We start from the raw sequence: 12,345 nt of genomic DNA on the forward strand, positions 1-12,345 counted from the left end.
CATATCTTGAATTTTTTTAAAAAATTAAAATTATCAGTCTTCTGCAAAAACTTGCAGCAAAATTGGCTCATTGCTCATTTGTATATCGAGTTGAGGAGGTCCCATTCCATCCCCTCCCACCCATCCGGCCCTGCTGGTTGAGGAAGGAACTGAGGGTGTATTTGATTGATTATTCTTACCTATTATTTAGCGTTATGATTTAAGAAGTATGATAGCTTCAAACTTCTAATTTATCACGATCAACTGCACTCGCAATTTACACAACTTTTGAGAGATTATCGAGACATTAAATAAATACCTATCTAAAAAATTTGATTTCGCGCATCGCGCCAAGGAGAAGGTTATCTATCGTAGCGCTCTCTACAGGGCGTGGCGTCAATCATATTTTCCAAACAAACAAATTCAAATGTTTTGATACGAGATTTTTCTAATGTTAGGAATTTAATTACGTTTGAGGATGGAAGTTATCGTAGCAAATGTGGAGAACATTGTCTTTGACATTGAAGTGGCCTTAGAAGAACAACATGGAGCGTTACCTTTGCCTTTTCCAGGGATGGACAGTGAGTAAAAGCATCTTTTAAACAACCTAACCTATACGACAACTTGTGCTGTCGCCGGCCAGCGATTTTTACGCTACTTAATTTTTCGTTAAGAGCATGCAACTGCTACCGACTACGAGTGGAAGCATAAGAATTATATTTTCCATAGTATTCCAAGGGATTAGAGCCAATGTTGCTGGTTTTACAAGCACATCAGTCATGGAACTGCAGTCTCGTCCAAGTAGAGCTGCGGCAGCAGTCAAGTGCCTGGACCATTAGTTTTAACGTTTCTATTTTAAAAGGTGTAAATGGTTGGTTGAATATGGACTGGTAGATGCTGTCAGTGACTAGTAAATTATAGAACCGTCTAAGTTCTCAACTTCTAGTACCTAATCACCGAAACCACTGCTCCTATGCTAAGGCCTGTTGCTCATGTGGTAAAAAAGCAGTGCCTTATCTGTAATTTTCATTGAAGCCATTCTTTGTTTTCAATAGGATCTTAAGGTGATTCGACGGACGCCATTTTTTGTGTCAGAGCAGCGTGCGATATATCGCATCGATTCGTTCCATAATTTCAGGTACTTGTCGTTTCTTTCGAATTTTGAGATCGCACTTCTGTTTTCATGAGTCTAAAGAATTAATGTACCAAATTTGACAAAGAAATTCAACGAAATGAAGGCAGAGTTTTTTGGAGGAAAAATATTGCATTCGATACTGATATCAAAATTGCACTCGAATGCGATATTTTTTCTCTAAAAAAAACCCTGCCTTGTTGAATTTCTTCGTCGAATTTGGTACATAAATTCTTCAGACTTATGACAACAGAAGTACAATATTAAAATTCGAAAAAAATGACAAGTAGCTGTAATTATAGAATTAATGGATGCAATATATTGCACGCTACTCTGACACAAAACATGGTGTCCGTTGAATCACCTTATTAACTAATAGTTAAATGTTTGAACACAAAATTAATTATTCAGATTATAATCAAAAGCTGATTTAGAGGTCTGTATCTAGGTTCATAAAAGTGGCATCAACATACTTACTTAAGTCTCATCTTGTCAAAGGAAAATAATTTTTTAAAGCACAATAGTCACTGTGCCTGAATTCTTATTCAAAGTCTGTTTATCATTCGATGATGGTTTATCGTTTTTCACATCACAATTCAGCAGTTCAGAGCAAAAGGGTTGCAACTGAAATTTTCGGATAACTCAAGTCATTCACTTTTTCTAAATGTATGTGTGAAAATTGCGGAGCACTATGTTATGCCATACTCAAGAAGCAAAAGTTAAATAATTACAAACTTCATTGGAAGGAATGAGGCTGCTTGGCAGTTTTCTTGTGTTATCTCAAAATGGAAGAAATTTAGTTATGACCTTTTTAGTCAAGGCTACTGAATTACCCAGCAAAAAATGAGGATTCAGAAAAAATTTTGTTACAAGCCATTAGTCATAGAAAAATGCATTTTGGTCCTTTGGCGATAAGTGAATCTTTTTTATTGATTGGTCGAGCATAATTGCCCCAGTCGGGAGAGATTCATTGGATCGAAAAACACTCATTGGAATCCAACCAATCAGAGAAGAGCCCCGTGGAGGTTCCAACTCCTTTTTTTTCAGAATTTATTTTTGGCTCTTAAGTTTGCAAGAATTTCACAGTCTACTTATCTATCTGTTGAGTTCCAAAAAATTATGATCGCATCAAAGAAATTTACAAAATCTTTGTTTGACTGATCAACAACAATTATGTGTTCGAGCTGTTCAGGGTTACATTTCATGCAGATACATTTAATGGAATTTATAAGAGGCACCTATGAGCTGCTTTGAGTCAGGCGATGTGCATGTGTTTGAAAACTCAGATGTCAAGAATGTGAATATTGTAAGTCTCGTGATAAACTCATTTTTATATTTTTCAGAATCCATTGCAGCTGTATGCAAATTTTTCCCCAAAGGTACTTGTATCAAAGGTTCTGCGTGTCCACTACGACATGTCCGTGATGACAGAACTGTTGTCTGCAAACATTGGCTGCGTGGTTTGTGCAAAAAAGGAGACCAGTGTGAATTTTTGCATGAATATGACATGACAAAAATGCCAGAGTGTTACTTCTATTCCCGGTTTAGTAAGTATTTACTGCGTTGTTTAAAACTGAATTTTCTAAAGAAAAGTATGATGATTTTTTGCCAGGAATATGGAATATTTCATGGAATCTATCACTAATCACCTTACACTAATGAACTTTTTACATTTACTGTAGGCGTTCTTATTTTACCAGGCATTTTCTCACTTCTCAAATATAATAAAGTCTATTCTATTTTCAAGTAATGAGCTGAAAAAAGCTGAAGCGACTCCTTTTTCAAAATTTCATTCAAGTTTGATGTTACTTTAAGCAAGTTGTTTTAAAATTGATTTTTCTTGAAAAATTATTTGTGCAGTTGCAATTTCAAGCAAAATACGTTTACCTTCTCAGTTCTTTCAAGCAAAAAAAATCACTCTCAGTCATAGTAAAAGCTTACACATCTTTGTTCAAAGTGTAAGTATATCTCTGTCTTATGAACGGATCAGTCTTACTTCTCAGAAGCTGAAGGAAGGTACAGGTCTTGAAAATCAGAAATTGTGAGGGAATTTCATCAAGTCAGAGAAATTAGGGAAAAGTTACGAAAAGAATTTCATGAGAAAGACTTGAAATTTTAAAATTGTTGAAACTCAGAATCTGACCAAACATCAGTGCTATCCACACGATCCAACGGAGTCTTCATCTAGTTTGGGGCTCAATAATGCTGTAAGGTAACTCAGATTATGATCAGAAGAATGAGTTTCAATAAGAAATGGAAATGGTAGTTAATCACCGGAACTACATAAAAATAGCCAGACTGAAAAACAAAAACCAAACTCAATAAAATGTACTTACATGTAACGGGAGGGGGGTGGAGGTAATTTTTTCCAGTTACGGTGACCAATTTTTTTGTACCTGTTTTCCGTTAATTACCTCCTGAAGAAAAATGGTCCACATATTTCTGTCATAAGCATTGACATTGTTGCAAAAAATGTTTCATTTTCAGTTCTGAAGTTGTAAATTATTGACGTGAAAATTCAGGGAATTTTGATAATTTTGGTCAGGAAAAACCTGGAAAAGAAGTTAAAGGATTGTTTCTCGGGAGTCTGTAGTCACCCTGGAGTCATCTGATCCTTCTCTATCACATTGGCTGATTCTGAGTAATTTTCCGATCCCACTAGATGAAAAAGCTGTTGAAGGATGTGCAGCAGTAAGCGAACAGAATCTATGCCAAACAAGTGTAAATGCGCACTTCTAGAGTAGGACAGAGGACATGCTGTCCTCATTTGAGTATCAAATATGCCATCATCAGTAAATGCATTGATGATGGTTCCTCTGTTTGCTCTATGAGTCTGTAATCTTATTTGGCATGACCTCTATCTAATACTTTTGAGGAATCATTTTTTGCTATTTAATCGCTGCCTTTGTTACTCATGGAAAACAGGTTCAAGATTCACCAATTCTCAACACACGCTGAAATTTCTATTATTTTTTCCAGATGCATGCCACAACAAGGAATGCCCATTCCTGCACATAGATCCTGAAAGTAAAATTAAGGACTGTCCTTGGTATGATAGAGGTTTTTGCAGGCATGGTCCCGTCTGTAGGCATCGGCATGTCAGACGAGTTCTATGTAACAACTATCTAGCCGGATTCTGTCCTGATGGTCCTGAATGTAAATATATGCAGTAAGTATCTGTTTTAGTTGCATTGCATGCTGTTCTCTGCATAAATGTGAATAAAATTTCACATGGTGAAAATGTCTCAAATTTTTTGGAGCAGAAATAGCGCCAAAGAAGAGTGTAAATCAAGTTAGTTTCAGTCTCAAATTTTCCCCCATTACATTCAGTGTGCACGCACACACATGTTTGTGAAACTATCAATGGTGGCTAATCAGAAATACCTCAGAAGTTCATGTCTTGTGCTAAGATGTGTCCTATTAGGCCGCACTGGCCGATGCATCGCGCTCAGCTGCTATTGTAAATGAGCCAAAATGATGCCTTCTTTAGCAATTTTTTTCTGAATAGTGGAAAACAGTCACCCTGGTTGCGTCAGGAAACCTCAAGTCATGACTCAGTCAAACCAAAAACATGATTTAACTTTTAAGAACGACTGTGTACCTACAATTCCAGTTGACCTCATTTTTTAGCTGCCGCTTGCCTGCCTTATCAGTAGAATTAGTTTTCTCATCGTCTGATACATTCTATGTATCTATTTTTATTTTTCTTACCCTTAATTGTATGAATTCTCTTTCAATGTCTTGACGTATTTATTTTTTTAAAATTTTCAGTCCGCGGTTTGAGTTACCTGCATCTGATGCCTCGTCAAAGGATCAGAAGAAACTAGTCATTATCTGTCATTTTTGTGGAGATACAGGCCACAAAGCAATGTATTGTCACAAAATGGGTCCAGATCCAAACGATCCTAATAATGTAAGTAACCTCCAAAAAATGAATGACTGTTTGTAATGACCTTTTAAAAATTAATCTCTAAAATTTATTGCCTACTGCATAAAGGAATGTACGAATGTGATACTTTAGTATATATTTCTTACTTACATTTTCACTTACATTCATTCAGACGCAGTGCCCTTTTAGAAATACCAACTGATCACATCAGAAGTTCATCTCTATTGCCTCCTAGCTCAAAAAGGTCCTGCTACCATTGTTCAAATCAAATCTTCAATGGAGGATAGACTTGTATTCTCAAGCATGCAGAACTGCTGCTCTGAGCTACAGTGAAAAATCCTAAAAATCTTCATGGAAAATCACAAAACCCTTCAAATAGCAAATTTTCTATCTAATACCAGAGTCACAAAAAAACCAAAATGTGGTATTTGTACTACACGAAGAATCGTGAAAACTTATCATCATTTATATTACTTTTCAACTTTATATTTATCTCAATTAAATATCATCAGTGAACCATAATTTTTCTCAAGAAACGTATCCTTGCTATTTATTAAATTTTTATTTTTCTCTCCTTTGTTGCCCAGACTCACAATGAAGATAGGAGAGCCAACATGAAACCTCTAGAGGAAGTCACTTGTTATAAGGTAAGGTCTTCCCTTAATCTTGCTTTTTTTTTAATATAATCTTGGAACGTAAAAATTAATTTTTCTTAAAGGGGCGGCAACCTTTAAAACAAGTTTGGCTAAATCAACAAAGAAGAAAGTGCAATGGACGATGTCGAAATCCGTTTGTGAATATCTGCATTCGTTGAGCTGCTATCGCAAAAAAACAGCTGAGAGCGTGACATCATGAGCTCCGTCTTGCATTTTGCAGTCTGTTCTCTGCATTCTACCTTTGGTGTCAAGTGGCTGACCCGTGTTTGAGACAAGTTATTAGTACGCCCTGATCTCGCTTGTACCTTGCCGACTCTTTTTTCTTTGCTTAGGTGTGACTATTAAGGTGACTTCGCGGCGCTAGACAGCAAATGCGCCAGACTTAAAGTTGTGTGCGTGTAAACCACAGTCGCACCATGAGCACATGATGTCACCAGTCAGACTTAGAACCTTTCATATCTCTGCGGATTTGGGAATTTTTCATTCGGGACAGAGCCATTTTGCCTCTTATGCCTTCCTGCTTCAATATTTAATACTATCTCATTTTCGATTTTAGGGTTGCGTCCCCTTTAAAAAACATGTTTGTCTCATCTAGTTTTTATGGCAAGATCTTGAATCAATGAGCTAACTTTGTCAATCCATAGGTTTTTATTAGTTAAAATTTTTCACAAGTGAAAAATGGTTAGCACTCTTTGATTTCTTACAGTTAAGTTTTTGCAGAAAAGAAGAGGAAAAAAAAATTTTTAAATTACAGCACGTAAATCTTCAAGAAAGTTGGCCACCAATTTGACCTTAAGCCAGAATTGAAAATGAAAGAAAAATTTAAAATTCTGAAGTCTGCCAAAATTTCAAGGTTGCTCATTGAAACCCTCAAACGCCCAGTTCTATCTCCTCTTGTTGTGCTTCACCTCTATTCACAATTTGACAGACACTTAGGGCATCCATCTAATTTTAGTGGAATCACGGATCTTTTATTCCAAAATGCCCCATCATAGTTGAAAATGTCATTTGAGGTGTAAGTGACATGAAATTCCTACATACTATATCATATGAAGTTGTGCTTTGTCGGGGTGTCAGTCGTCTAAATCTTCAAGAAGTGTTAGGACTGGGCCTTCTTGAGAGCCCCTCTAACAATGGACCAAGTTTGCCAGAAACACACCAATTTTCAGTTTGGAAAAAACTCAACTTTTTGTAAATTTTTCTTCATCAGAAATTTAAAGTTGAGAAAAGATATTTACAGTGTGAAAATAATCGTCAAACTTCACTGACGACAGTAAGTCGGAGGAATAAAGCTTCTAATCTCTTTTTCTCAGTCCCAGCTTGATGCAACTTTGTTTCTGTCAAACTCGACCTTGATAACTTCAAGTTCATGGGTTTCAATCAGGCACTCAAATAAAACTCAGAGTGTAGTCCTGAAGTCAAAAATATGTCCAAGAGGATCTAAAATTCTGGTGTTTGTTTAGCAAATTCCCTTAAAAAATGGAATAATTTTTCCTCTCCTTTCTCCTTTTCTTGAGGTTAACATTTTGGAGAAAGCAGCAATTTATTCCTTCGCACCAATGATTGAGTACATAGCTCTTTCATGCACCCAAATATAGCTTTTACACTGCTTTTGAAATAGCAAAAATTTTTGCGGGTGATGGTTTAATTTAATCATCTAAAATTTAGAGTATAATAATGGTAAAAATCCCAGTAGAACCCTAGTCATCCCCAGTCGAATCATTGGCGGTTATGTAGAGCACTGCCATTTGGTTTTTTTGGATGAAACAATGGTGAAAGAGGTGACCTAGCAAAAAATGACAGTCCGAACGATCAAAAGTCATTTTTGATCTCTTTCCGTTAGCCGCTGATTTTTCCAATTAGCCAGGCAGTTGAAAGTCAGGTCCTGTGCTGTTTGAAAAAAACGACTCGTACGGTGCTTTTACGATCCGCTGTTTGTAAGTTCCGTCCATCCGCAGCAGCTTTAGTCCCAATTAACGCTGATAACTGGGGTTCTACTGCACTGTCATGACTTGGGATTTGTTCACTAGAAAGTACACATCAGTACACAATTTTAGCAGTATTGCTCAGGCTTAACATGGCTGCTAAAAAGAGCTATTCAGTATCTATTTTACGGTGATTAATTTTTTCTCCCTCTCTCATCCTTTGTTTGTCATCTGTCTGTCTTTTGTTATGTTGATACTTGAATGTAAAGGTTTCAATCCTCTGACGATCTGTGGGTCAGCTAAAAAAACTTCGGGTCAAATGATAGATTCTCTTTGTATGTTTACTGTTTTGAAATCAAAATCAGAAACCCGCTCTAGCATGCTCTCAAATGTTTGATTATGAATTCTAAAACCAATTTTTTTCTCTTTTTTTATCCTTCTCTTTCAGTGCGGGACGAAAGGACATTACGCTAATAAATGTCCAAAAGGTCATCTAGCATTCTTAGCTCTAAGTCAGAGTATGCAAGAAAACATAAAAAAGTAACTTAAGATTTTTGTAAAGTGTAAATATTCCATATTTTAAACCAGTTGTAAATTTCACCAAAAAACCTCAGGAGGAAAATGGTCAGAACATAATTTTAACTTTTTAAGCTATCATGCGCAGGAGTTTATGGATATTTTAGTATGTATGATTACGGACGGTCAGTGATTTTATGAATATCTTGCATTTTTAACTGTTGCCTTTTTTAAGTTTCATTTTTTTTTTTTTTCGTAAAAATAATGGACATATATTTTTAAGTCACATTGATTTTTATTGGTGTGGAATGCCTAAGAACATCTGAAGAATATAATTGGGAAAATCATGATTTGTTTGATATATTCAAAGCTAATAAACAAGCGGAATGTTGACCTTAAGTACTGATTTATTTTTACCTCTGATTAAAAAAACTCCGAAAAGACTATATCATTTTAGTTACGTTTTTCGGATTTTAGCCAGTTCTCTGCAGCAATTAAAACTTTGAAATGACAAAACATACATCTCATCAAAGTTTTTTCATAGAAAGATGATCTCTGCCTCTTGCAGAAATTTAGAGACTGAAACTATCAATTTTCAGTTGTTATTACAAAGATTTGCCCATTTTGAAAACGTAGCCTGTTGTTACCCTATAGTCTTAGCTCAAATTTTTAATCTTGTAGAATTTGAGTAGTGAAATGTTCAGAAAGTATCTAGCCCGTTTACGCTACAAAATAAGCCTAAGTTTACGGAATGAGCTCCTAGGGAAACGATCTGGAATGGACTTAAACTATTTTCAAACTTGACTTGGCACGACGAATCTAGTATGTTTCGACCAATGTACACAGGTCAGTCCTTGTGCATCTTTTTGAGATCCACTCCCCCGCCCGGCCGTAACTAGGCCGCAGCCAATCTGACGTCACACTGGCTGCTCCCATAAGAAATACATATCAGACAGCCAATTATACGTCATTGCGCTGTAGAGTTCCTAAACTCGTCGTTGGGAATGATTGACCTGTGTAGATTGGTCTTGGTACCGACCGACCGTGGTCAGCGATTTTTTTAGGGGCGGAATAAAGAAAATTAGGGGTTAACACCACCCCCCCCTTGTTAAAGTTGGCCTTTTTGGGGGTCAAATCAACATAGAGGGCATTTTTGGAAATTGGTTAAAGTTTTTCTCCCCTATTTTTCGTATGCAAATCTTATCTCCTTCAAACAACTTTTGCGCTCTCTACAATCTATAGCTGAAATTAAACCCCAAAATGCGTTTTAATCATTGACATATAATACAATTTAGACCGCGCACTAGACCCGACTCTAGGCGGGGGAGGTAAGACAGCTAGGGGGATAAATCAGGGTAAAGACGCGCCTTCAGCTTAGTTGATACAGCCAGGGCCGGATTAAGGGGGTGGCCACATGGGTCGCGGCCCATGGCGGCAAAATTAGGGGGCGGCAAATTTTGCAATTTTTTTAAATGCAGGTACAAAAAAAATCGGATTCAGAAAAAAATTACATACAAGAAAAGGTGACAAAATCTCTCATTTCCTGAGAGTTCATTAATTTCTAATTTTAATTCGGTGTTCGGTGATACAAAAGACTGCGCACCTTTAATTAGTTGAGTTAAGAGAGAAATCAAACACGTAATTTGGCCTGGAGCGGCGCTGCGCAAATAGAAATGATGACAACAACGAACTACACCTCTAGAATGGCCGCGAGATAGCAAACCTGCGTAACGCGCATGGGCCGGTTTTTAAAGGCAGGAGGGGGGTGGGAGCCCAAGTATAGCTAACCTCAATCTCCATTTCTGCTGCGTCTTGCCCATAAGGATTACATGTGAAAATTTCAACCTATGTAAACTTTCATTTTTTTTGAGGTTTGCTTTCAAAGTTCCTATTTTTTGAGTTAAGAAAACCTTTGGAGGTGTGATTATTATGCAATCTTTTCATTGCTATCACTTTATCCAACAATATTCGGCAAAATGTGGGCAGCGTCTGACATGGGTTTAGATGGCAGCCTGCTGTGTGAGCCCAAGTAAACCTAACCTATATCAACTTCAAAACGTTCCGGGTCTCTAACACTGGTCGGCCATTCTAGAGGTGTAGTTCGTTGGATGACAAGGACTTGAGATGAAAAGGAGAAGCCCTCGACGCGGCGGCGGTCGGCATGTAACACATATTAGCGCCTACGAGACTGCATGAATACTTCACGCATTGCGTCAAACACAGTACGGTCAACAGCGGTCGGCGCGGCGTGAAACGCACAGTGCCTACAAGACTACATGAATACTTCTCGCATTGCGCCAAACACAGTGTGGTCAGCGCGGCACGGCGGCGGAAGTTAAAATTATTAAACCACATTTATGTTTGTTCTTTCATAATTTGTTAGTTCATTTCTGACAAATGAAAGGCCTTGTCCCCACAGAGATAGGTTTACGGAACTGAACTTTCGCGCGAAGTTCCGTGAACTTTTGCAGTTGTGTCGACGCAGGGCTTACGCAAAAAATGTGTCCAACACGAGTGAACGCATCTTATGCAATATGCACACTTCTCCCTCCGGCACGTTCACTTAATGGTTTTTACTGATGTGTCAACATGAATGAGAAGAGGGCGGCAAAATACAGGCGGCCCATGGGCGGCAAGTAGGTAAATCCAGCCATGGATACAGCCGGTTTTACGAAGCATGCCAGGCAACAGCATGGCATTTCTATTGTCTCGGCAAATATCGTCACCTTCCAGGCAAAGTATCACAAGCGCCATGCGACGTTTAAAAATTTCCGCCGCCATTATATTTTTTTACAGAGAAATTGTTCAACAAAGCTGTCCGAAAATTACACCGAATTTTCTTTGTGCTGCCGATAAAATTTAGTGAAATTTTCGAACAAATTCAACCAAAAATTTCTCAGTAAAAAAATAAAATGGCGGCGGAAATTTGTAAACGTCGCATGGCGCTTGTGATACTTTGCCTGGAAGGTGACGATATTGCAATCCAGGTTGCTTATCGTCTCGCCGAAATTTCCTAATGCGCGGTCTTGATTGTATTATACGTCAATGGTACCTGGTCAATGGTATTATACCCAATGGTACCATTTCATACCTACCTCTGTTAATCCCAGTAATCGATAGGATTGGCTTGAAATAAATTATTGAGACCTATCCAACAGAGAGGGGAGGCGTATAATCTCAAACTCATATTCGAGGCTGGTCAGGTTGCATTTTTGCCGAGTCTCTTTTAGACCCTAGCGTAGGCCTGAATATTAGCCATATTCGATATTGGAGTTGAAAAACCACGACAGAATTTTTATCAAAACTCGTCGAGAAAGTGAAAATTCGTTCACCTCATTGATCTCTCGGGGAGTATAGTGCCCGCATGATAAAACGCTATCAAGGCTACTGGTTTGTGGAATAAAGCAAAAAAAACTCGAAGAGTCATTGAGCGGAGAAATTTATGAGGGTATTGCCGGTTTTCTTCGAGTCTAACTTCCCGTGGGTAGGTAACGTTGCCGCGGGTTCTATTGCGCAGTCGCGATTTTTCAAATTGTATCGCAATTCGTCCGCCCGCAGCATGATAAGTGTTGTGCTTATTGGTTCCACCTACAAAAGGCTGCATGTAGGGACCACTACTGGTTATTTAAAAAATTAAATTGCTCATTTGACAATTCAATTGCTAAAAAAAGTGACCGCAATGTTTCAACGTAGATTTTACAACAAAAAAATGCTACTTTAACCACTATTGTAAGCTACTTTTACAACGGGGGGGGGGGGGGGTGTTGAAGTAGTATTTATGTGCTGTAAAATCTACGTTGAAATATTGCAGTCACAATTTTTTCCGTGTACTCACAGAAGTTTGGAGACATAATCCTATTTCGTTCACACCCGATAAAATTTGCGCGGAGGAGAGGGAAGTTCGGAAAGTAGGTTAGGGAACGGAAGTCACATTAAAATTTTCGGTCAAGTAACCTCAAAATAAATGTGAAATGGTCAAATCTACCGGAAAATGACGAAGCAGCCGTCGTCAGTTAGTCCGCAGTTGGGTTCGAGCTGGCCATGCAACTAAACTAACTCCGATGCTATGTGTAGAGTATCACGTGGAAATGTGGGCGTTTCAAGCGGAAATCGTGTTTCTCCAAAGGGGTTATAAATGGGTCCTGTTCCTGGACAGGAAAAATCTGAACTTTTACGTGGAGCTTTATCGCTTCTAACATAAACTTTTCCGACGATTTCTTTGGCGCTACCTCTGATGAAAGTTGCCTT

At 38.0% G+C, this 12,345-nt stretch overlaps 1 protein-coding gene across 1 annotated transcript; it reads left to right on the forward strand.

Annotated features, from left to right (window-relative positions):
• Positions 1-374: 374 nt before the first annotated feature.
• Clp (Cleavage and polyadenylation specificity factor subunit 4) lies at positions 375-8,496 on the forward strand. Its single transcript, XM_019042794.2, has 6 exons — positions 375-560; positions 2,455-2,658; positions 4,091-4,280; positions 4,883-5,024; positions 5,588-5,647; positions 8,030-8,496. The coding sequence occupies exons 1-6, from the start codon at positions 458-460 to the stop codon at positions 8,123-8,125; spliced, it is 795 nt and encodes a 264-aa protein (XP_018898339.1). The 5' UTR covers positions 375-457; the 3' UTR covers positions 8,126-8,496.
• Positions 8,497-12,345: the final 3,849 nt, after the last annotated feature.

This window comes from Bemisia tabaci, chromosome 4 (assembly GCF_918797505.1).
Source record: "Bemisia tabaci chromosome 4, PGI_BMITA_v3".
Taxonomy (NCBI): Eukaryota; Metazoa; Arthropoda; class Insecta; order Hemiptera; family Aleyrodidae; genus Bemisia; species Bemisia tabaci.

Bases quoted from the DNA above. Each gene is read 5' to 3' on its own strand.
- Clp (XM_019042794.2), top strand. From the start codon at position 458: ATGGAAGTTATCGTAGCAAATGTGGAGAACATTGTCTTTGACATTGAA. The intron at 2,659-4,090 runs GTAAGTATTTAC...TATTTTTTCCAG, and splicing joins TTACTTCTATTCCCGGTTTA to ATGCATGCCACAACAAGGAA. The intron at 4,281-4,882 runs GTAAGTATCTGT...TAAAATTTTCAG, and splicing joins CCTGAATGTAAATATATGCA to TCCGCGGTTTGAGTTACCTG.